We start from the raw sequence: 26,829 nt of genomic DNA, 5'->3' as shown, positions 1-26,829 counted from the left end.
AAAAAAAAGAAATTGTCAGAATTCTTCTGTGTGCTTCTTTGTCTAAAAGTATAGCTACAGGGACGCCTGGGTGGCTCAGTCAGTTAAGCCTCTGCCTTTGGCTCAGGTCATGATCCCAGGGTCCTGGGGTCAAGTCCCACATCGGGCTCCCTGCTCAGCGGGAAGCCTGCTTCTCCTTCTGCCTGCCGCTCCCCCTGCTTGTATTCTTAAGCTCTCTTGCTCTCTCTCTCTCTCTGGCAAATAAGTAAATAAAATCTAATAAATAAATAAAGTATAGCTACAGGGGCCTGGGTGGCTCAGTCACTTAAACGTCTGACTCCTGATTTCAGCTCAGGTCGTGATTTCAGGCTGGTGGGATTGAGCTCTTTGTCAGGGTCCACGCTGGGCATGGAGCCTGCTTAAGAAAGATTCTCTCTGTCCCTCTCCTTCTGCCCCCCCAACCCCTCTCTCTCCCTCTCTTAAAAAAAAAAAAAAAAAAAAGGATAGCTACAGATATTAAAATGAAGCCTTACTTTCTGTTTTATTATTAAAGGCAATGGTTGAAAAAAATAAGCAAATTAAATCTTAATCGAATTTCTCTTGCTACTGTCAATAACAAGAACTTTCTGTGCCTTCTCTTCACATCAAGAGAATGTGAATGTTCTGAATGTTTTGGTAAATCTTTTTTTTTTCTTCTAACTTTTGCATAGTTAATTTATCAGTCACCCTATTAAGTTAATTATACATTTTGACATCAAAATATAAAGAATTAGTAAGAATACAGAATCAAGCTCATGATACTCCTTAGAGCAAACATATGGGCAGCAGTATTCTTTTCCCCGTTTTATCAAGAAACCCATTCACCGCTGTTGAATTCCTGATTCTATTGAAATACACATTCACTAACATCCATTTCCCATATGTCTTATGATTCTGGAAAACTACCTTTGGATAGTGAATTCCACCAAAGTTATCCACAGAGTTTTTCCTGTCTAAATTGGTAAGAAGAAAAAGTTAGTCCATCTCTTATATACATGCTTTTTTTTCCAGCTTTATTAAGATACAATTGACATATAACATTGTATAAGTTTGTGTACAACATAGTAGTTTGATATATGTATATATTGCAAAATAATTACCACATTAAGGTTAGTTAGCACATCTGTCACCTCACATAATTACAATTTTGTTTTTGTGGTGAGAACTTTTAAGTTCTACTGTCTTAGCAACTTTTAAATATACAATACAATACAGTATTGTTAACTATAGTCACCATGCTCTTACATCTGCAGACCATATTCGTATTATAACTGGAAGTTTGTACCCTTTGACCACCTTTACCTATTCCCCCCCCCACCCCATCCTGCAACCACCACTCTTGCTCTCTATTTCTGTGAGTTTGGGTTTTTTTAGATTCCACATATAAATAAATACAGTATTTGCCTTTCCCTGTCTGAGTTATCTTACTTCTCTTAATGCCCTCAAGATCCGTCCATGTTTTGCAAATGGCAGAGTTTTCTTCTTTTTTGTGGCTGAATAATATTCGTGTGTGTGCATGTGCATGTGTGTATGGCACATTTTCTTTATCCATTCATCCGTCAGTGGACACTTAGGTTGTTTCCATGTCTTAGCTATTGTAAATAATGCTGCAGTGAACACGAGAGTGCAGATATGTCTTCAAGATAGTGTTTGCATTTCCTTCAGATATATTCCCAGAAGCGGAATTTCTAGATCATATATAGTTCTATTTTTTATTTTAATTTAATTTAATTTTTAAAAGTAATCTCTACACCCGGCATAGGGCTTGAACTCACAACCTTGAGATCAAGAGGAGCACACTCTACTGACTGAGCCAGCCAGGCTTATTTTTAAATTTTTTTTTAGGATTATTTATGTATTTATTTGATAGAGAGAGACACAACAAGAGAGGGAGCACAAGCAGGGGGAGTGGGAGAGGGAGAAGCAGGCTTCCCGCTGAGCAGGGAGCCCCGATGCAGGGCTCGATCCCAGGACCTGGGATCATGACCTGAGCCGAAGGCAGACGTTTAACGACTGAGCCATCCAGGCACCCCTGCACCATACTGTTTTGATTACTGTAGCTTTGTAACAAGTGTTACAAAGTGTCTACAGCTTTGCTCTTCTTTCTCAGGATTGCTTTGACTATTCGGGGTCTTTTGTGGCTCTACAAATTTTAGGATTATTTTTTCTATTTCTATTTCTATTAGAATCTTGAGGGATTGTGTTGAATCTATAGATGGCTTTGGGCTTTTAACAATATTAATTAATGACTTTTAACAATACTAATTCTTCCAATCTATGAACACAGGATATCTTTCCATCCATTTGTATCATCTTCCATTTCTTTCATCGGTGCCTTATAGTTTTCAGTGTACAGACCTTTTGTCTCCTTAGTTAAGTTTATTCTTAAACATTTTCATTGTTCTTGATGCTATTGTAAAGAGGGTCGTTCTCTTTATTTCTTTTTCAGATAATTCATTGTAAGTGGAGAGAAATCCAACCAATTTTTGTATGTTGATCTTGTATCTTGAAACTTTACTGGATTCATTTTAAGTTCTAGTAGTTTTTTAGCAAAATCTTTAGGATTGTCTATGCATAAGATCATGTCATCTGCAAATAGAGACAATTTTACTTCTTTTCCAATTCAGATGCCTTTTATTTCTTTTTCTTGCCTGATTGCTCTAGCTGGGACTTCTAGTACTACATTGAATAGGAGTGCTGAGTTGGCACCCTTGTATTATTCCTAATCTTAAAGGAAAAACTTTCAACCTTTTACTTTGTGCATGATGTTAGCTATGGGCTTGTCATATGTGGGCTTTTTAATGTTGAGATATGTTCATTCTGAATCCAGTTTGTTGAGCATTTTTGTCATGAATGGATATTGAATTTTGTCAGATGTTTTTTCTGTGTCTATCAAGATGATCATATGATTTTTATCTTCCATTCTATTAATGTGATGTATCATATTGATGATTTGCATATATTGAGCCATCCTTGCATCTGAGGGATGAATCCCCCTTGATTATGGTGTAAATCTTTTTAATGTGCTGTTGAATTTGGCTTGCTAGTATTTTGTTGAATAGTTTTACATCTATGCCAGGGATGTTGGCCCGCAGTTTTCTTGTAGTGTTCTTATCTGGCTTTGGTATCAGAGTAATGCTGACCTTGTAAAATGAGTTTGGTAGTGTTTCCTCCTCTTCAATTTTTAGGAAGAGTTTGGGAAGGATTGGCATTAATTCTTTTTTAAATGCTTGGTAGAATTCACCAGTAAAACTATCTGTCCTGGGCTTTTCTTTGTTGGGAGGTTTTTTGATTACTTATTCAATCTCCTTACTCATTATTGATCTGTTCAGATTTTCTGCTTCCTGATTCGGTCTTGGTGGGTTTCTAGGCATGTTTCTAGGAATTTATCTATATCTTCTAGGTTGTTCAATTTGTTGCCATATAGTTGTTCATATAAATGCTTTTATTTCTTTGCTTTGTTTATTCCTGTGCTCCACTAGACCCTCAGATAATATAATGCATTTATTCAACAAAATTATGTATGCATCCAGCTCCTAGTGGAGTGCTGACTCCCTAGCTACCCCGAACCCCTTCCTCCATGTCCCATACTCGAACTTTTGCTCTTAGATTATTAGGTTTAATCTTTGCTCTTGTGCTTCATTTGTCTTTCCTTTCCAAATTAGTAGTTCTGTTTAATGTAATAGTTATTGAGGGAGAAGGCTCTGGAATTAAAATTATCTGGGTTCAAGTCCCAGTTCCACTGACAGCTTAGATTTCTCAGCCTTTGTTTTCTACTCTGTAAAATGGAGAAACAAATAGTTTTGGGGGGATAGTTGTAAAAACTAAAAGTGAGATAAAATGGAGTGACTCTAATGGCCAGATCTAATGTCTCCAGGAGAGAGCAGGGAAGAATGTTTTTTAGGGCAAGAAGGGGGTCTTCTGAAACTGTTCTAAAGTCTCCTTAGTCATAGCCTCTGTGTGCAGATGAGTTCTGGGATCCCTCTGCACGGGTGAATTCTCGGATCTCTCTTGAGTGTAGTCTGCTGCAGTCTGCTGCTAGATTCCTAGCAAGTCTAAATCTACATGTGTGGTTTTTGTTTGTTTGTTTGTTTAGCTAAACGAGGTAGACTGTTGTCTTCCTGCTTTATCCTCCACTTTTCTTCTTTATTAATGAAGGGGATGTATGTTATATACTTGAATTAATGGCACTCTGGAGGAGTTGTTAGGTATATACAGGTATCAGATTTTAATTTGTACCCATGTTCATAACTGAATAGGTAATCCTCTATTTTCTTTAGGATCTTGGTTAGTCTCCTATTTGAGATGCCTTGTTAATCTTAAAGTAAACTTTCTGGTGAGGGGGATATCTTTAATTAACTTTCTGAGAATTACATTTCCAAAAAAAGCTCTAAAGTTGTTTGGTTATTTTTTTGTATCAGGTGGATTTAATGGGTTTTTTAAATTGTGACTTTGAAGAATTTATAAGTGCCAGAAAATTCCATCACCTTTGTTAATCTTCAAAGAAATCAGTATAATTAACGTCTTAAATGTGCTTTTTGACTTTTTTTCCTTATTCACCACTTAAGCCTTTAAAAAGTATCTTTATTTCATGTAGATGGTAAGACAGGTTTTATTCCAAGTTTAAGTCAGTTTATAGCAAATAGACTTTATGCCTTTCCTTTCTTCTATTACAGGATATATAGTAATTTTTATATCTAACACATTGTTTCTGAAATGCAATTTCTCATTTTATAATTGATTTTTTTCAAGTATGTGAGACACTTCCTAGTCCAGTTAGCAAACTATTCTTTTCATACTGAGAAGCAGTATTCATTGATCATCGATCAATCTATTTGAGAGAAAATTCAGCCATCAGGTTTGATTTTCAGATGTGTATTTAGAGAACAGAGATGCAAGGCAGTAATTTGTTTTAAAATTTATGATTGAACATATGCTCATATGTGTATGTGTGTGTGTGTGTGTGTGTATGCATTCAAAATTAAGATGCTAGAAATTCGAGTCCATGTTCTTCGAAGGAAACCCTGATTGTGAATTACAGATGTCATATAATCCATGACCACTGAATCAAAAGGTACCAGGAGGTGGATTTCTGAAGAAAATCAGTACCAGTACCCTTCACTGTATAATCTCTAAGCAGTGCTGAGGCTCTTGCTCATGCACCCCACTCCTCCAGACTCCTCAGCCTCATTAGAGAAAGAAGGAGGACCACACTGTTTTGCAAATGTGTCTTAAAGGCTCACTTCATCTGTTTAGGCTGAATGTATGACTTACTTTCTTAATCTCCCTTTGTCCTAGCTTTTCCTTATTTGTGGTTTCTCTAATGTTTACTTTTTTTCCCTCCTGAAGGAGAGTACAGAGTGAGTAGAGATGCACAGCTTCCAGGTGTCTGTCCATTTCAGAGGTTAAATCTCAGCTATCACCACATCGGTCACAACAAGTCTAGTCATTTTTAAATTCATACAGAGAAGGTAGAAGTGGCCTCTGTGTGTGTGTATATGTATTGGAGGCCTAAAAACATTTACAATTTAGTGTAAAACAAAAACAAAAAGGACACCAAAAAGTCCGCCTCAGAGTTGGTATTGAAATGAATATTTTTCATTGTTTGGGTATAGATTTGAGGACTGACACATTTTCATTTTACTTTTTCATCCCTGGTTGAACTTTCAAAGGTGGAACAGGGTGCTGTGGAGTGTAGTGAGCACTCATTCCCGGAGGTCAAGCCCAGGCTAGAGAGCCTTGTCATTCAAGGGTAGTGCCAGATGGGCCGCATGGGCATGGCCAAGCCCCAGACCAGGCCAAATCAGACTCTTCGTTTTCAGGAGATCCCCACTTCAACTCGTATGCTCATTAAAGTTTAAGAAGGACTAGTTCAAATAAGGGTTTTCCAGGATTTTGTAGTGGGCCTATAACCCAAAGTGTAAAATAAATATCCATAACTGATACAAATAAATAAATGGGGGAGAAGAGACAAATCTCCCGTGCAGAAGAATTCCAAATAATTTTATGTAGCTGCTCTCCCCACAGCCCCTCCTCCAGAAAGTGAAGCTTAACTTCCCTTCCCTCATCCCTTGAGTGTGAGCTGTATGCTGTGACTTGCTTCCACAGACAGAAAGAGGGAGGTGAGGAAAATAACTCCATGGTGGAGAAATCTAGCAAACACCACCTCTAAGCTATGTGATCAAGGCTAACTTCAACAGTGATAAGTCATGTTGATTGCATGTAATGTGCCCTTTTATGATGTGAGGAGAAAGGCATGTCACCCATGTAGTCTTCCTCCCAAAAACCTGTAATCCTCATCTAATCCAAGAAAAAAAAATTGAGGACTTTTTATAAAATATCTGACCAGTACTCCTCAAAACTGTTCAGATCATCAAAAACAAGGAAGAAGTCTGAGAAGCTGCTACAGACCAGAGGAGCCTAAGGAGATATGTGGTACCTGGATGGGATCCTGGAACAAAAAGGGGGCATAAGCTGTAGACTAGTGAAATCTGATTAAAGTGTGTGGAGTTTAGTTAACAGTAATATACCACTTACTTTCTTAGTTGTGACAAATGTACCATGGTAATGTAAGATGGTGACAATGGGGGAATTGGGTGAGGATGGACAGGAATTTTGTTCCATCTAAAACGCACTGTTGGGGCACCTGGGTGGCTCGGTCGGGTAAGTGTCTGCCTTTGGCTCACTCGGGTCATGATCCCAAGGTCCTGGGATTGAGCCCCGCATTGGGCTCCCTGCTCGGCGGGGAGTCTGCTTCTCCCTCTTCCACTCCCCTTGCTTGTGCTCACTCTCTCTGTCAAATAAATAAAATCTTTAAAAATAAATAAAACTCACTGTAGTACATCCCCTTTCTAGTCCTCTCACTTGGAAGAACAGCTTTTCTCACAGAGCATAGTGATGGGTAGAGGTAAGCGTGCTGTGTGCATCTAGATCGCCAGAGCCTCTGTGCTAGATGTCAATAATTATTGACATCAGACTTCATTGGAGTGTGGTATTTGGGCCTCGGTCAGAATCCTCACTGTTGACTCCAAGCAGGTGTTAGTTATTTTGCTTCTAAGTGGGATAAAATTAGGCTTCATTAATTTAACATGTAACTGAGACTGAATGTTTAGAGTATGGATCTTTGTCATTGACTGGGGGCATCCTAGTAAATCCTAACACCAAATTCATTTTGGGGAAAGGGACATTAGTTCTGTGTGTATTCATTCAGCTGTAGAATCATAGACAACTTTGAAAATGAATTGAGCTAACTGGAGACCGTTTTTGAAGATGAGGTGGTTTTCATTTAAAAAAAGAAAAAAAAAGTCGGCTCAACTGTTTCCGCTGTGTGTAGAAAACAAACCATCATCAGAAGGATCTTTTTTTAAAAGGCGGGGGTCTTCAGGAGTGTACACAGCAGGGTCTGTGTCCCTGAGAGTCTAAACAGAAGCTCTGCACTCGCTGAACTGTATCTTTATACACAGCAAGTAAAGCAGAAGAGAACATTGCTGGTTATGTGTAGAGTCCTCGGAGAGGACAGGCTGAGCGAAGGGCTGTTCTGTTTTCTGCAAGTACAACTTTAACCCTGCTGTAAATATTGGCTCTGGGAGTTTCACAACGTCCATCCAGCGTCAGGGGCCCTTTTGAGTCTGAAATGGCTTGCAGTTGGGTGGTGTTTCTCTTGTTGGGTTGTGAACACTGACACCGATTTCACAAAACTCTTGCAAAATGCTTTTGCTTGCTTGTGCTTTGTTTCATCCTTGTTCTTGGAGACCTTCCTGGCACAGGCCCTGTGCCGATTTTCCTTTGCTGTCTTACTGCCGTCAGCAGTTCTGTAACAGGATTAAAGGGATACCTCAATTCCCAAAAATAGACAGAAGTTCAAGAGGTTTATGCCCAGCAGAGGGAAGTCAAAATATATTCTTTTGGCATACAGATTTCCAGTTTCCCACATTGGGACCTGGTACATAGAAAACGAAAACAGTTACAACATTTTCCTCAGTGTCAGATTCTGTTGACGCTCACTCTAGCTTCACTTTAACTCTCTTCTTTATCGGAAAGAATGAGCTATACGGTGGATTCACCTTGGATGTCTTCCAATGACTGAAGTGCCAGGTGTCCATGATAGAGGATAAATAGACACAGACCCCAGTGTGTTTACCATCTTAAAACTAAAAAGCATAAAGAGAAGATACTGTGTTTTCTTAGTTACTTCATTCCTAGTTGGTATGTAGAGTTGTAATCTCGTGTGTTTTTTTTATTATTATTATTAAGTAGGCTCCATGCCCAGCATAGAGCCCAACGTGGTGCTTGAACTCATGACCCTGAGTTCAAGGCCTGAGCTGAGATCAAGAGTCAGATGCTTAGCCGACCTAGCCACCCCAGATGGCCCCATGCACTATTTTTATTGCCCGGTTCTTAGAGTCTCATTGACATGCTGGATTATTTTGTGGAGAGAGGATGGTATATGGAAGGAGGTTTTGGATCTAGGCAGACCTGGGTTTAACATACTCTCTCCCCCATTTTCTAGATATTTGGCCTTGGGCAGATCACTTAAATTCTAAACTGAAGCTTAACCATTGGTTAAAATAATGATAACACATAATTTGCAAGGTTGGCATAAAGAGTAGAGATGTTGTATGTACAAATTCCCAGTATAGTGGCTGTCATGATATAGTTTCTTAATAAATGGTGTCATTTATAGCTATAAGTTTAAAAATACTGTCATGCGAATTACTTAATGTCACTGAGGAGAATAAAAAAATAAATGAGCTATTGTACGGGGTTTTGTTTTGGTTTGGTTTTTTGGTTTTTTTGGTTTGGTTTTTTTTTGTTAAAAAGTACCTCTTATCTCTCCTGACAGAAAAGCTGTCTTTGTCATATGCTAAATTTCAGGATGCAGCTGCTTTTATTTTCTAGATTTTTAGTCTGTTCCATTGAACAGTTTGTCCCCTTATGCATCAGTTGCCCATAGTAGCTCTATATAACATGTCTTACAGTATGTTGGAGACTAATTCCCATTCATTACTTTTCCAGTACCCTATGAACTTTAAGTCAGCTTGTCTAATTCCCCCATCTTCCATTCTGTTGATTATTTTTATTTTTTACTGGGATCACATTAGATTTTTTTTTTAAAGATTTTATTTATTTATTCATGAGAGAGAGAGAGGCAGAGGGAGAAGCAGGCTCCCCGCGGAGCAGGGAACCCGACGCGGGACTCGATCCCAGGATCCCGGGATCATGACCTGAGCCGAAGGCAGACGCTTAACCATCTGAGCCACCCAGGCACCCCGGGATCACATTAGATTTATACATCACATTATTAACTATACATACATCTTTATTATGCTACTGTCCTGTTTCACAACACGGCATGCCCTCCATTCATTTGTCTTTTATGTTCCTCACTAGCCTCATATTTTAAAGCTTTTTTCATGTAGAGTTTGTGTTCTATTTTTATATTTCTTATGATTGTTATCTGGAGTACTTTTCTTATGTTTTATCTTCTGACTTGTGCTGTTTTTACTTTTGAAAGTGATTGATTTCCACATATGCACTTTGTAATAATACTGTTTGGCATTACTTATATTGTACTTAGTCTGTGTCAACACTGTTTTATGTACTTACATATATTTATTTATTAACTCCTCATAATGATGCTAGAAAGTGAGTGCTCTTTTACAATGAGAAACTGAAGCTCAGAGAAGTTAAGTAACTTATTCAGGGTCACACTGCTAGCAAGTAGCAGATCCAGGGTTTTTCAGAGCCGATACTTCTGTAGGTTCTATCCCAAACTACACTCAGTCACCTACCTCTCATTTGTAATATCATTTGTAGGGGCACCTGGGTGGCTCAGTTGTTAAGCATCTGCCTTCAGCTCAGGTCATGATCCCAGGGTCCTGGGATCGAGCCCTGCACCGGGCTCCCTGCTCCACGGGAAGCCTGCTTCTCCTCTCCCACTCCCCCTGCTTGTGTTCCCTCTCTCGCTATGTCTCTTTCTGTCAAATAAATAAATAAAATCTTTAAAAATAATAATAATAATATCATTTGTAAAGATCCTCTGTTAATATCTTTTCTGTTGAATCTCTTGAGTTTTCCCCAAGGATATTGTATGTATTTGATAGGCCTGAGTATCACAGAGATGTTAGTTTTCTCCAAATTTAAACATGGGTTTAATGCATTTCCAATAAAATTTTCACTTGACAATACAGTTAAATTCATATGAAAGACCAAATAGTAAGAGAATAGGCAAAATGTTTTTTGATTGGGATTACATTGAATCTTTAGAACAACTTAAGGCAGAATTGACATTGTTAAAGTATAATTTTCATGAAGGTAAAATCATCACTTGCAGGCAAATATAAAATAATCATGTGTAAAATATGTTATTTAACTCATTAATTAATCAGGGGACCAGAAAGATATATGATCAGTTCAAAGAGCATCTGACAAACTAGGGCATTTATAGGCAATTTAACAGAGTGTTAGGATAACATTGCTAAATTAGATATAAGACAGTTTAATGTCCAGCAGATCATAAATCTCTGGGGTCATCTGTTCCACTAGAGAGAAATTATTATTATCTTTTTTTAAAGTAGGCTGCATGCCCAATGTGGGGCTTGCACTCACGACCCTGAGCTCAAGACTCAGAGGCTCTACCAACTGAGCCAGCCAGGTGCCCCAGAGAGAAATTATTTTTGTCTCCACCCCACAAAAGCCTACAAGTTCACAAGTAACTTCACTAAGTCTGAGACCTTTAATCAGTAGCAAAAAAAGGAGAAATCCATCCTGCCTCCTCTTTCCTAAATAAAGCCATGCCCATTTGTTTACATATTTTCTATGGTTGCTTTTATAATATGCCAGAGTTGAGTGGTTATAACAGAGACCGTATGACCCATAAAGCCTGTTATATTTACTCTCTGGCCCCTTACAGACAAGTTTACTAAATACAGGCCTACACAATATTTGGATAATGCATCTTAACACGTATTTTCTGAGGTTTACCCCAAAATATTTCATGTTTTTGATACTATTAAAAATGATAACTTTTGAAAATTTCAAATTCTAAATGTTCATTGCTGGTCTTTAGAAAATATAATTTTCATATATTGACCTCATATTCCGAGACCTTGCTAAACCTGCTAGTTTTATATCTCTTTAAAATAGATTCTTTAGTGTTTTACTGCATTGATAATCATGTCATCTGTGAATAAGACAATTTTCTTTCTTTCTTTCCAGTTGGCATGCTTTATATTTTTTTTGCCTTACTGAATTGGCTAGGACCTCCAGTATAATGTTGAGTAGAAGTAGTGAGAATGGACATTTTTACTTTTTCCCAACCAAGGGGGGAAAGCATTCAGCCTATCATCATCACATAGGATATTAACTATAAGTTTTTCCTAGATGTGCTTTACCAAGTTAAGGAATTTCCTTCTATTTCTACTTTACTGAGAATTTTTATCAGGAATAGATGTTGAACTTTGTCAAATGCTTTTACTGCATCCATTGAGAGAATCAGATTTTTTTTAATGGGTTGATATGGCAAATTACATTAATTTTCGAATGTTGAACCAACCTTGCATTGCCGAGATAAACCCCGTTTCTTCTTGATGTATTATCCTTTTTGTTAATTACTGGATTTGACTTGCTAACATTTTATTGAGGGCTTTCGTGTCTAGAAAAAAAATTTTTTTAAAAAGATCAACTTGCACATCAAATCCCTAAAACACAATATAAAGGTACATTAATATTTATAATCATTCTACATTAATGAAAAGTATGGTACTAACTCATCATTAGAAAGAAAGATCAGAGGACAAAATGGAGAAACAGACCCTCGTATATATGAAAGGTATATTGTAAAGGTTCTATTAGTATTGTAAAGGTCACAGTTTTCATAGGGATACTAAAAATGTTGGGCTTTTTGTTTTAATCTTTGAATCACCATCTGTGATTTAAACTATACATTGTATAATGTACTTTATTTTTTTTTTTAAGATTTTTTATTTTTTATTAGAGAGAGAGTACAAGCAGGGGGAGTGGCAGGCAGAGGGAGAGGGAGAAGCAGGCTCCCTGCCAAGCAAAGAGCCCAATGCGGGACTCGATCCCAGGACCCTGGGATCATGACCTGAGCCGAAGGCAGACGCCCAACCGTCTGAGCCACCCAGGTGCCCCGTATAATGTACTTTGAATAACCATGAAAACATGTCACGGTTATCTCGTACACTTCCATTGCATTTGACCTTAAACCCTCAATAAAGGTTTGTTGAATAAATGAACTAGATTAATGTTGTTTTTCAAAAATCCAAAGGGTAGGAAAGTGTTTCCTCTTTTCCTCTATATTTTCCTATCGGTAGCATTGGAAACAAGTGTTTCTGGGATAATCTAAAGATTTTAAACACTTATTAGACTAATGCTCTACTCATCACATTGTCACATTGGAGGCTGAACTTTCTACGACTTTGAGGTAGAGTTTGGATGGCCTTTTTTTTGTTGGTGATATGGAACATAGAAATGCTGTACAGCAGAACAGGGAAGCTTCCCTCTGTCAGCTGTATTGATTTGGTGGAGATTGAGGACCTTCACACCTGCAATGCAAAGTTCTCAGAGAGGTTAGAAACTCCTGACTTTGGAACTCCAGGTTTAATGGCCACACCAACTCTCACGTTATTCATTAAAAAGAGTGAGACTTTTCTGGATTATAGAGGAAATCTCATTAATTTGGATTTTACTGTTGTAGAGTTTTGTTTTTTGTAATTCTGACATGAAGACTGCACACAATTTACTTTTCTCCGTGAATGTCCATTACAAATTAATCTTCTGAATTTATTTATTCAGGTTCAGCTTAACAGATATACTACTTGACAGTTACTTGTGTTTAGTGTAGTTCATGTTACTGACCATATTGAATAATAGACCAGCAACTCTTTAAAAACTGTTGTTGCTTTCAAAGATTTTTCGCGCATTCAGACTGGTCTTTTCCCAGTTACTTTGTATCCAGGAAGTGTTGCTATTTCTTAGATATTTGCCACTGATAAGTACACTTTTGTTTAACTGAGCACATTGCCGTTGTAGCCTACCAAGGAAGAAGTTTTTATCATGAGGAGGTGACAACAGGCAGTTAGAAGATGGGAGAGTGTGTTTGGATGAGTGGTGACAAAAACCTAACACCTAGGGATGAGTTATCTCAACCATCAGAAATCCAGGATGAGTTGTATATCCTGGGCCTGGGTTTTATAATCCATCACTAGCTTGGGTGGTAGATATTTCAACAATGGGGAGAGTTAGCACATAAACATAGCTGCTAAAATGACAAGTGATTTCTTAGCGTACCAGGAAAGGGAATGATAGTGGACTTTTTTAGCAATTAAGTGACCAAAAAATTGTGGAGGTTTGGAAAACAGACTGAAGTGATTTGGTCCACAGTCAGTAAAACAGTTTTAGTTGGAAAAACTGTAAAGGTTTAATTCGTTTTGTTTACTGAAGGGTTGATGTGTTCAGGGTTGAGTTAAAAAAAGAATCAGAGTTTGAAAATCAGAGTCAATGATATTTCTTCTTTGTAGCAAAAGGTACATATTTTGGTTTTTCTTTTTTTGTCTACATTTTTGTAAGACCATTTTTTACTGTATATTTTTTAATATAAAGAGGCAAATTATTTATACTTCTAAAGGTTCTCCCCCCCTCCACAAAAAGTGAGTGCTGCTATTTGTTGTATTATGAACACTCAGTATCTGCTCTTAACATTTAATTCAGTGTGGGAGGTGGGAATTCTACCATTTAACCACCAATGCAAAGGAATGTTATAAGGGACTTTTTAGAACAAATGTGATTATTTATAATAATCTTATATAATGAATCATTTGTTGAGTTATGTTATTATAAGTAAAAACTATAATTAAGTAGATATAAAAATTCATTAAGCTTTACACTTCAGACTTGGCACTTTGAAGTTGTATTTCAGTTAAAAAAAAAAAAACCTTAATTAGGAACGGTGGTCAGGTTTAGGAATTGTGTGTGATAATTTGAGGGAGTTATACACTTCATAATTTTATGGAGAGGATGTTCTTCACTTTAAAAAGTTCCTCAGGGACTGAAGCTTGTGGTTCATTACAAATAGGGAGAATATTTATAAACTCTGCCTTCAAATCTCCATATAGACCAGTAGGCACAATTGAAGTCCAGCAGCTGAAAAAAAGAGTATGTTAAGGGCATGATTTTCAGTGTTCACTTCAAAGCAGAGATGCAGTATTCATTAATCTTACTCTTTGATTGTGATGTTAGCTCTTTTGTTACTGTTGAGTTTACCTTGGCCCAAGTGCTGGCAATCAAGTGGTACAGTGAAGATGACTGGAAAACATTAACTTGTTATTGTTAGTTGACATCGTGCTGAGGTTGATGGGAAGTCAAGTTTATAAATAGCCTGGTCTATGCACTGATTTAGAAATCTGCTCAGTTTCACGGATAGATCTCATCATACGGGCCGTTCATTGTTTACCTTTGAAGCTTTTTATTGAACAGAGAATGGATTCATCCTTTTGAAAAATGTGATACCGAACATAGCTGTGATAACGTCCCCACTGAAACTTGTTTTCAGTGTTAACTTCTTGACTAAATTGGCTTCATATTGTTCGTTCAACTTTATTTTTCTGGATATTATATAAATGGTAATCTTGCACTTTTTAGAAAGGGCCCTACATTCTCTTGTTTGATATAATTCATTTATATTTTAATCTAGAATGGCCTTCATGTTTTGAAGACTTATGTTTTGAAATAAGCACCCCTCAACATTTGCACTGTTCAGCATGAAACTTCTGTTAGTTTCTGAGAAGTGTTCCTGTGTGTCCTTGCCTGAAAGTAGGCCTGCCACTCGAATTTTTATGCTGCACTATCAGATGCAAATCATTAACTCTGAGATCTCCCCAGCATGACGGTGGAAAGAACACAGGGTCAAAGCAGTAATCCTGAAAGGAAGTTGACTCTATTATGAGAAATCTAGGCAGTCAGACAAGGCATAACAATAGTTTCTAGAAATCTGGCCAAATCACTAAATAATTGCCTTCCTCTTTCAGGCCAAGAGGCAAACCCTGAGTTTGCATTCTCATTCTCATTAACCTGATGGTGAGGGAAGGATTCAGTGCTACTCAGGTAGGCTCTAAGATACGGAGTTTTTAGGGTTTTGTTTTGTTTTTCTTTGATTTGGGTGGTGCCTTTACTGATCAATCAGTAAGGTTTTAATTAAGTTCCAATTAAATGCTCCATAGTGTACTAATTAAGCATTGAGTGAATATGAAACAGTATAACTTCATCCCCAGAATCTTGCAGTATGACCAGCAAGATACAACCAACAAATCTGAATCTGAAAATTTGGCATGCAGCATCATATAGTATTTAATTTTAAGTCAAATTATCAGCATGGGTAGAGTAGGTAGAGTCTTCATAACTAAACTCTTAATAATCTAGGTCATCTGGCTACTGTGTCTTCTGACCTCTGGCTGTTAGGACAGTGACAAAAAAAAAAACAAACAGGAAGATCTGACAGGTTGTCAGACGTTTCTCAATTTCACCTGACACAAGAGTTACTGAGGGGGCACTGTTTAAAATACAGGTTCCTGGTCTCCTGTCATGAAAACTTTAAGTGTGTAGATCTGAGAAAGGACCCCAGAATCTGCCTTGTTAACATGCCACACGCATGATTCTTATGATCAGGCAAGTTTGGAAACCATTGGGTTGGGAGTGGAAGAAGAGGGATTCAATGTCCAAAGCTGAATTAATATAAGAGATGAGTGATTCTTATGTCGGGTCGAGGAGATAACAGAGATTTATGTTGGCAGTGATGGCTGTTAGACGTCAGTGGGGCATTTGCCACCGAGATTGAAGGACCATGAAGAGCAGTAAGAAAATCTTGAAATTTCTAAGCTCAACTATTTAATGGGCCAGAAGTGTTCTGGATTTCATTGCATCACTTATTTGTACCCCAGACCAGTTCCACTCTAGGAAGGGTGCTCCTCCCGGTCATTCATGTGGAGAGCAGGCAGGCAGACATGAGTAAGGAGGAAGCATTTGAAATTGTAGCTTGGCAGATGCCAGGAGAGACCCTTCCAAGCTTAAAGGGCAACTGGCAAGACTGCCCAAAGGCAGGAATGGAGGAAGCAGGAGACCGAGTGAACTGTGTAGTAACACAGTGTTTATTGGTCAAGATCAAGGGGCATGAAGTAAGGGTTGTGGGAAACCAGGGCAGAGATAACACTAATAACTGTGCATGACACATCTTCTAAGTATCGAGGTTAGCCGTGCACACTAACCCTGGGTCTTCATGGCGTCCTCACAGTGCCCTCACCCAGGGCAGTAGAGGGAGGTTGGTTGTATTGTTTCAGTTTTACATCTAGAGCCCTGGTGGTGTTGGGAGAGGTGTCTTTGTCCCAGATTGTGAACTAGAGAAGGAAGTAAGAACCAGAGCCAATAGGTTTTCTGACCTGTGGTGTTAGGTTGGGTAAGAGTTGGGGGGATCGGGCGCCTGGGTGGCTCAGATGGTTAAGCGTCTGCCTTCGGCTCAGGTCATGATCCCAGGGTCCTGGGATCGAGTCCCGCATCGGGCTCTTTGCTCCTTGGGAGCCTCCTTCTCCCTCTGCCTCTCTCTCTCTGTCTCTCATGAATAAATAAATAAAATCTTAAAAAAAAAAAGAGTTGGGGGGATGGAGAAGAGCAGGAAAAGACAATCTTGATGTTGAGTTGAGTTGGTGAGTTTGTGAAGTTCTAAACAGATTTCAGCATTGGTAAATGAAAAAAAAAGTTATCAACAGGTTAAAAAAAGTGGTGTGCAGTGGGGGTACTGAAACGGGGCTGAAAATGTTGGGAAGGTTTTCAGCTGTGAGCCGAGAAAGGAACTATTGAATGAGAAGCAGAGGTGATGGTTCACAAGTGTGCGAACATAAAACAAATGTTTGTGCCTCCTTCAGATGACAGAGGTGGCATACTCTACGGACCATCTAACTAGTCTCAACCACCAACCACATTTTCCCTGGTAAGCATAATGCTTTAAAAATAGTCTGCAATGGAGGGCGCCTGGGTGGCTCAGTTGGTTAAGCGACTGCCTTCGGCTCAGGTCATGATCCTGGAGTCCCTGGATCGAGTCCCACGTCGGGCTCCCTGCTCAGCAGGGAGTCTGCCTCTCTCTCTGACCCTCCCCCCTCTCATGCTCTCTGTCTCATTCTCTCTCTCAAATAAATAAATAAAATCTTAAAAAAAAAAAAAATAGTCTGCAATGGAGAAAGTTTTTAAAAATTAAACTTTGTCTCAGAATTTCATCTGTGGTAGTGGTTTTTTTCCTTCTCCACAGTAGTAGAGGGACTGGAAAAAGATCAGACCGTAGACACTAAGCAGCAAAACAACGTATCCTTACTGTCTGCTCATACGTTCCAGTGTCTCACTGTTCCTTGAGAATCATTCCTTTGCAGTTAGTATTACCTTATAGCTCGCCTCGAAGGATAGATTTGACTATTTTTAATTAGCACCTGATGCTAATTCTTTTAAGGATTACAAGAAATCAAAATGTGGTTCTAAGAGCATCTAATTAATGCAAGCTCACAATACCAACTGGTACTTGAAAGTGAATGTGTAGTTCACCCAACAAGGCTTTTTAACAGATGAGGAACTCTCTAATCAGAGAATTTACAACATATCCCAGAAATAACATGAATACAGTATTATAATATTGAATATCAGTGACTTGAATATAGGGAATTTTTTAAAAATTTATTAAGTTTTTGTGATAATATACACATAGAGCTTACCATCTTGACCATTTTTAAGTGTTCAGTTCAGTAATCTTAAGTCTCTTCACACTGTTGTGCGAGTAACCTCCAGAACTTTTTCATTTTGTGAAAATTGAAACTTCATACCCGGTAAACAACTCCCTACTTCTCCCTTCCCCCAACCCCTGGCAACTATCATTCTACTTTCTGTCTCTGTGAGTTTGACTACTCTTGATACCTCGTATAAGTGAAATCATATGCTATTTGTTTTTTTGTGACTGGCTTATTTCTCTTTGCATAGTGTCCTCAGTATTCATCCATGTTATAGCCTGAGTCAGGATTTCCTTCCTTTTTAAGGTTGAGTAATATTCCATTGTATATCTATATATCCATTATCCATCCATCGGCCATTGAACACTTGGCCTGCTTCCACCTTTTGTTGTGAATAATGCTGCTGTGAACATGGGTGCTCAAATATCTCTTTGAGACCTTCCTTTCAGTTCTTTTAAATACATACCCAGAAGTAGAATTGCTGGATAATGTATTTTTAAAAATTCAGTGTTTAGTTTTTTGAGGTACTGCAGTACTTTTTTTTCCCACAGAAATGTACAGAATCTTAATTTCTGGTTTTAGTTAGACAGTAAGGAACTTCATTGGGTACCTTGATGGTCTGTTTGTTTCTGGACCTCATTTTCTTCTAATATTAAGAACTATTGGGCATAAACTTAATGCATTCTTATTGGCATTCCTCCACTGTATTGTGGGTACCTTCCCTCCCTGCCCACCTGTGTACCTCAGTTCTGTTGAAACAATTAAATCACCTGTTTTTCACTGAAATTTTTTGGAGACCTGAGGAAATAGGAAGACCCAGGTGGTCACGGAGGGTAACTACCAATTATATGGATGCAATTCCAAATCTCTTTATCTGTGGCTTTCTCTTTATTGAAACCTCATGTTCTTCAGAAAATGAGCCTCTGCTTCACCCCACCTTACTTAGATCTTTTATTAACTGAATCCCTATGTGTTTATAGACATTTGGTGTCTATAGTTTTCATTTGTTGGTATTTTGCTTTTTAAAAAGTGAAATTGATTTTATCTTTTATTTAATAAAGTTGCACAGAACCCGCCTAACCTGCTAAATCTGTACCAAGCTAAGAAATAAAAGAGAGTAAAAAGCTGTTTGAAGATTGCTTATTAAATATTGCCTTTTCTTTCGGTGAGCATGTGTCCTGGAGTGAACAGTGAGATGTGAGTTGGAAATGTATGATCTCTTTAGTGTCTCTGGCTGTGCTGAATCCAATTCAAGGCAAGTTTTACTGTACACAATGTTCACCTTGGCCACTGGCTTTAGACCCTACTCCCACCAAGGATGTGACAGTATTATACTCATATGCTGTCTCCTCAAATAAATCATAGACCCTTAGGGAGTAGAACTTACCATAACTTGAACCCCTTTTGGGCCAGGAGACAATGCCTTTTCATCTGAGCAAGTGTGAATTCTCTTCCATCCCCTGACCAAGCCACAAGCCTGGCCCTCTGCTGATCTTCACGTTCTCGGCAAATGGCACTACCATTGACTCAGTTTTTCAAGATGAAATCTGGGGATCAAGTTTTGATTCCTGACTTCTCTTTGGCTTGGCATCTAATCCACCAGTATCATCTGCTTCTCTCCTCTTCATCTGTACACCACTCTCCTTGTCCAAGCCACCCTCATCTTTTGCTTAGACAATGGCATTTGCCTCTCTACTTATATTCTTGCCCCCTTCAACCTCTTTTTTATGTAGGGCAGAAGGACCTTTTTAAAACACAGATGAGATTAACTTAATTCCCTGCTTAAAACCCATTAGTCATTTTCCATCACACTTTAAATAAATCCAGACTTCTTACAATTGTTTATAAGCACCAAAATGACCTGACTAGCCCTGCTTCTCCAACCTCATCTTAGGCTGATTTCCTCCTTTCATTCAACCGTAACCTTGTGAACCTTCCTCTAATAGCCCCGCCTTGTCCTGCCCCAGGGCCTTGGTACATTCTCTTCACTCTACCTGAGGAGACTAAGCGGGTTTTCAACAAACATTATATTTACTGAGTGAATGAATGAGTCAGGAGCTTCTTAAGGACATAGATTATACTAAGTACCACCTCTTAAAAGTAGATATGATACATGGTATAAGTTTATAGATTAGAATGCCTAGTGCAGTGGTTCTCAGTTGGGAGCTGTTTTACTCCACAGGCAACATTTGGCAATGTCTGAAGATAACTGGTTGGTTTTCATAACTGGTAGTATGTCATCAGCCTCTAGTGGGTAGATGCCAGAGATACCAGTAAACATCCTATAATGCATGGGACAGGACCCATAACAAAGAACAACCCATCACCAAATGTCAGTAGTGCTGAGGTTGGAAAACCTTACTTTAGACTAATGTATTTGAGTTAAGAGATGTCAGTTTTAGTAGCTCTGTTGGGCCTTTAAGTCTATCACATTATATAAATAGCCTATTTAAATAATACTAGGAAAATGAATCTCCTTGATTAAAGACTGTCCCTCCTCAGGGACTGTAAATTATAAACCGTAAGCACAATGCCCCTGGTCCACCAACTTATGAATTAAGATTCCCTTATTGGTGAGCATCTTGCTCAACTTCCTCATAATACTAACATGAGCTCAGCCTTTCCATTTGTTCTTCTAATGATAAAAAGGCCACTAATCTCCAAAGTTAAAGGCATCCCTCTGGATCAGGTGAGAAATCTTCCCCCTCTCCCATTTCAAAGGTTTCTGAGTAAACATCTTTTTCATGATAGCTAAGATTCTGCCAGTTATGGAGACATGATTTATTCTACTAAGAGTTCACCATTAATTTCAAGAAGATTGGAACTAACCACTATATTAGCCTTTTAAAAAAAAAATATCAGGAATCTATAGAATTTTATTTTTTATTATTTTTTTAAAGATTTTATTTATTTATTTGACAGAGAGAGACAGCGAGAGAGGGAACACAAGCAGGGGGAGTGGGAGAGGGAGAAACATGCTTCCCGCTGAGCAGGGAGCCCGATGTGGGACTCGATCCCAGGACCCTGGGACCATGACCTGAGCCAAAGGCTGATGGTCAACGACTGAGCCACCCAGGCACGCCAGGAATCTATAGAATTTTAAATACATGCAGGCATAGGCATACACAAATAAGACTACAATGTAAGACTGTAGGCTTTGCTATATAAATATCCAGATACCCATTTTGTGAGACAAATAGACACAGAAAAGATGCTTTGCTTCCTTTGAATAAACTGAAAGCAGACTGGCCAGATTCACCCAGGAAATGAGTTGGGTGGAAGCTAAAATATTCGTTAAAGTGTTACCTCATTTGGATCATTCAGGAAATACTTAGGAAAATAAGAATGTGCTTACTTAGCTTATTTTCAAGTGTGTGCCTCCCTGAGGCAGGACAGAGGAGCTGGAAATTGTTTCTCTGGATATGTGAATTTATGGAGCGTGCTCTGTTGGAAAAAAGTATCAAGGATAAGCCTCTTGAGGATCATAACTAATAGAGCTAATATCTTCAAGGGTCACCAAATTATTCTTCTGAGACACTGAATGGCACAACTTACTCTTAGATATAAATCACAAATGTGGAAGATGTAGAGTATGACAAAAAGGGCAAACTTGATAATATAAGTACTATACTTATACTTCTCAAATGGTTATCCTGAGGGATGATCATTAATTCATCCTCACCATACACTTGGTCATTATTATGAGCTGTGGTAAGATGATTAGTCAGAAAGCACTGTTTCTGGGAAAATCATCAGAGACCACTAAGAAAAGTATTGCTGAGGAATAATACTGCACGAGACAGAAGTCCAGTGGCCAAAGAAAAACAACTGCCAAATAAAAAGAATATAAGCAAGTACCACAGAGGAATTAAGAGAGCAACTTAATAATGCAGAGCCGGGAGAATGTGGACGCCCCAGATGGATGGAGAGGGCTGAGGTGAGTTCCCTTTCTACACCAACACCTAGCAATGCCTGAAGGGCACAGCGAAATTAAAATCACACATGGGCATGTATCCATTAATAACAATACCTCGTTTTTTAAGGAGTAATTACAAAGTACTTTTCACATCAGTTATCTTTTAGACTTCACAAGAGCCTCATGAGATGAGGTGTATTATTAGCTCCATTTTTATAGATGAGGAAACAAAGGCCTAGAGAGGTTAAATCATTTTCCCCGAGGTCACCTGCTAGGTCTTGACTGGCTGTGAAGCCTGTGCTCACAGCAGGCCAGTGTTTCTCGACCTCAGCACTACTGACATTTGGGGCTGAATGATTCCTTGTCTTGGGGGACTATCCTTTGCACACTGTAGGATGTTCAGCAGCATCTCTCACCTCTACTCACGCCCCCTTTCAGTCATAGCAACCAAAAAATGTTTCTAGACATTGCCAAATGTCTCACGGGGGCAAAATCACCCCACATTTAGAACCACTGGCCTGAAGACTCTAGTTCCTCAATAGGAACCTAGAGGGCACCAACAGGAATTTCCTGTCAGCTTCGTATCTGGCCAAGAAGGCTTGTTTATGGCAGAAAATCCATAACAACGTCTCCTAAATTTGGTTCTCACACCCTTCCGGCAATAAAGGGAAGGGGGACTGGCCAAAATGGATTATGGATGGTGACTTAGAAAGAGCCATTGTCTTGTTCAGCCAGTTATTCAACAAATAAGCGTAACCGTTCCTGGGAGAATGGTTTCATAGAGGCACCAGTGTTTGAGCTGAAGTAGGTTGAGAGGGAAGATCATGAGTTTCCTGGAGATGAGCTTGGGGGGATGACGAATTCATGTAGATAACACAACAGGTTGGTAGGCTAGGAATAGCGAGTGGGCTGATGGCCCAGGCCACAAACGTATTCTGCCTGGAGGACTTGCATTCATTGGTCATTTTACTTTGTAAGCCAGCCCATTTGCAAGCAGTCTTGGTGTTTACTTTCACTATGGAGTTAACTATTGCCTTGAAAGTACTGTTTATCTCAGCCCACATGGTAATTGCCTTAAATTTAAAATCAAATCAACAAACTTTTGCATTCCAGTAAGGCTCTGTAGGAGATAAAACGACATGGTTTACACAAAAAGATAAATAGCAATCAAGGCAACATATCTTAGGTGCCAAATGAGTGGTTCAGATAAATACTATGGAATGAGAGGCTGGAGAGATTGCACTACCTAGAATTGTCAGGGAGGACTTCACCAAGGGGGCCAATGAGCTGAGTCTTAATGGATAAGTGGAAATAATATGAAATCTGTATAATGGACTGGGGAAATCACACAGCCCCCCCGCTGCCCCGGGTAAAAACAGTACATTTTAGATGCTTGTCTTAATACCATCTAGTCTCATTATTTTGGAATATGTCTAATAGCAGATATGAAATCCATTTAGAGACTCATCCATGATAATTGTCCACAGTTCATTGTCAGGAAAACTCATAAGCAAAAAGGGTTTTTTGAGGAAGTTCATAAGGATTGGTTTCACTGACCCCTTTGCTTCCATTAGACTCACAGAATCACCCTTCTCTGAAGAAAGTTGCCCTTATTGGAAATTGGGCTCAAGATTTGGAGAGACCGGGACGCCTGGGTGGCTCAGTCGGTTAAGCGTCTGCCTTCAGCTCAGGTCATGATCCCAGGGTCTGGGATCGAGTCCCGCATCGGGCTCCCTGCTCTGCAGGGAGCCTGCTTCTCCCTCTGCCTCTGCCTCTCTATCTCTCATGAATAAAAAAAAAAAAAATCTTTAAAAAAAAAAAAGATTTGGAGAGACCTACTGCAGCCTGTGTGTATGGCTTTGGGCATTTCACATACTCAGCTGGATGGTGGGAGGCAGTTATCAACAAGGGGGACAGAGGCTTTTGCTTCTCAAGACACTGCCTGGATTATTCCACGAATCCCCAGCCATCCAGGAGACTTTTATAATTCTGCATAAAATGGACACAGCAGATGTTCCTGTATTCACTGCGGGAGGTGTTGAGTGGCAAATGAACAAACAAACGGGGAGGGAGGGAGCCACCCAAATCTCCATTCCTAGGGGCTTAGAGGAATCCTTTTTCTCCTTCCTCCATGTGAAAATATAAACAGTTGTCACTTTTTGACTTATAAAGATTCACAGTCTTTTCCTTTTGTTTACTTTGATGACCTTTGAAATAAGCTGCAACCCAAAGACTCAGAAAAAAATTTTTCCATCTTCATTTTTCATAAAGAGGAGTCTCTGTTACCACAGTGTGCTGGAAGCCAACAGACTCCTGAGGCTGGCTCTCACCCAAGCCCAGCTTGCAAGGCCTTCTGCCCCAAAGCCCCTCACTGGGCAGCTAGCTCAGAGTAATGTGCATTAGCAGCCTGAGAGCATGCTAAAGGCCCGTTTTCTATGGGTCAGCTCTTTTTATAAGGCAAATTTGACAGCTGCTCTAAAATCTGGGAAATGCAAATTAATATAATAACTTTATATTTCCTTTCCCTGCCGGGAAGCCAGCCCTGGAGATAGGACTGCCGCTCTCAGGTATTCTATTGCCCCCCAAGCTCTACCCCCCGCTCCCCCACCCCCTGTGGCCAGCCTTCTCTACCCTCAGTGGGTCTCTCCTTTGAGCTGCTCTGCACCCACACTGGGCACAGATCTGAAGTCCAAGGAGAGCAGGAGCAGCCTTGGGAAAGTCCTAACGTCTTCTCTTTCATGCTTTGAAAAGTTCCTTTTCTTTGATTTCTATCTCTTGGTGAGAAATGCCACCCAGCCACCTGCGCTAGTAACGTAGCGTGTGAATTTTCATACTGAGTATGGAGTTGAGGGATACATGATAAAAAGAGTATAGTTTAGCTTATATTGTTTCTGACTCCAAAAATAATGCATTCTTCCTTTGTGGTCCTAGGACAGTCCTGTATCTTCGTTGTGGTGGTAGTTACACAAATCTGTGCATGGGGTGAAACTGCCCCCCCCCACACCCACACGTATGAATACATGTCAAAACTGGCAGACACTGAGTCAGGTGTGCGGTCTCGTTAATAGCAGTGCCAATGTCCATGTTCTGGCTTTGAGACAGTACTACAGTCATGTAAGATGTCACAGTTGGGGGAAGCTGAGTGAAAGGCACACCAGCTCTACCATTTTTGCAATTGTTATGAGGCTCTAATTACTTCAAAATTAAAAGTCAAAAAGAAGTAATGCATTCTTACTGTAAAACATTCTAAATTCCAGAAATATGTGATATTGAATATAAAAATTCTACCCCCACTGTTAACAATTTGGCATCAATAAAAATAGGATCATGCTATTTTTGCAGCTTGCTTTTTCACTTATCAGTACGTCTTGGAGGTAATTTCATGTCAGTCCAAATAAATTTATAACTTATTTTTAATGCCTCTATAGCTTGAGCATATATGATGGGATACTTGAAGTAATACCCCATATTTTTTTTCAACTGGTCCTGTACTGGCTGTTTCGAAATTTTCCTGTTCCGGTCAGTGCTGCTGAGGATCATCATTGGGCATCTCTATCTTTGCCCATACCTCTAAGTGTTTCTGTGAAATAAATTCCTAGAAGTGAGGAATGCAAGACTGAAGAAGTGCCTGTTTTCCACTTTGATAGCAACCGCCAGACTTCCAAGTTGCTGGTTTGTCCAGCTCCGGGGATTACCATTTGTACAGAATACATCGTATGTGCAGCAAAATGGCCCTGCTGATTACCCCCCAAAAAGACTGTGATGATTTATACTCCCACCAATGATGAAAGAGAGTGTCTGTTGTTTTACCCAGTAATGAATTGGGTCCTACCCTTAAAAGAAACAAATTCAGTGCAAATCAATTTAAAAAAAAATATTGCTTTAATTGCACTTCCTTAACCATTAATGAAATTAAACATTTCTTCATGTGTTTATTGGCTATTTGTATTTCATCTGTGAATTGCTTGTTTATATTCCTTGCTAAATATTTGCAGTTCCCAAAGTGTGTGCCAAAGCGCTGTGGGATATTTTAAATTTTTGAGAGCAGCACAGTGACACTTGCCATCTGTGAGATACTGTTTGAACCACTAGCTTGAAATAACTTACAGTTATCAACATTAGCTCACACTATACTCCTTTTGATGATGCCGTACGTCTTTGCAAAGTTGAGTATTTGAAAGTTGCTGTGGTAAAAAGCAAGTACCATGGGAAAATCAATGGGGAACAGGAATGAGGGTAGTGGAGGCTTGGGAAGTTCTGAAGTATCCAACAGGCACACACATCTCATTAGTAAATAATTGTGGTTATTAAAGAATGAAATCAAAATATTTTTTCTTTCAACTTATGTGTATTATTTTTGCGAACAGTTTCTAAGTTGTTATGGCATAAATACTTACTAGGTTGTTTGGACCTAACTACTTAGTAAATGGAACGATTAGGTTATTTCTTTTGGCCTAGAGACACCATGAAAAAATTATTGAGGTGTAAGGGTGCTATGAATGGAGAAAGCTTGTAATCCCCTGTCATATTTCATTCCATTACTTTCATTTTTGTTATCGATTTGCAAGAGGTTTGTTCCATAGAGGAATTAGCAAATGTTTTACCCCTTGTTTTTTACTTTTGAATATTCCTATTAATTTTTGCTATACAAAAGATTTCAGTTGTTATGTTGACATACTTATATATCTTTTTTTTGTGTGGCTTTGTTTCATTCTTAGAAAGCCCATTTTTACCTTAAGATTATGAAATATTTTCCTGTTTTCTTCTAGCACTTTTTAAAAAAATTTTATTATGTTAATCACCATATGTTACATCGTTAGTTTTTGATGTAGTGTTCCATGATTCATTGTTTGCATATAACACCCAGTGCTCCATGCAAAATGTGTCCTCCTTAATACCCATCAGCAGGCTAACCCATCCCCCCACCCCCCTCCCCTCTAAAACCCTCAGTTTATTTCTCAGAGTCCATAGTCTCTCCTGGTTTGTCCTCCCCTCCGATTTCCCCCCCTTCATTTTTCCCTTCCTACTATCTTCTTTTTTTTTTTTTAAACATAAAATGTAGTATTTGTTTCAGGGGCATAGGTCTGTGATTCATCAGTCTTACACAATTCACGG

General features: G+C 39.0%; 1 protein-coding gene across 13 annotated transcripts in view; it reads left to right on the top strand.

The window, feature by feature from the left end:
- The window catches only part of THADA (THADA armadillo repeat containing), a 328,075-nt gene that overhangs the window by 189,849 nt on the left and 111,397 nt on the right, over window positions 1-26,829 (top strand). The window contains exon 30 of one of the 13 annotated variants that reach the window (XM_081833478.1): window positions 15,066-15,141. The exons of the other annotated variants lie outside the window; for them this stretch is intronic. Coding sequence (XP_081689604.1) covers window positions 15,066-15,107 — 42 coding nt within the window. The 3' untranslated portion in view covers window positions 15,108-15,141. The remainder of the gene's footprint in view (window positions 1-15,065; window positions 15,142-26,829) is intronic. 13 annotated transcript variants of the gene reach the window in all.

The sequence above is a fragment of the Leptonychotes weddellii genome, chromosome 10, assembly GCF_054177405.1.
Source record: "Leptonychotes weddellii isolate Sample4059 chromosome 10, ASM5417740v2, whole genome shotgun sequence".
NCBI classification, from domain to species: Eukaryota; Metazoa; Chordata; class Mammalia; order Carnivora; family Phocidae; genus Leptonychotes; species Leptonychotes weddellii.
Note: the sequence above shows the minus strand (reverse complement) of the source record. Positions and strands in the feature narration are given on the sequence as shown.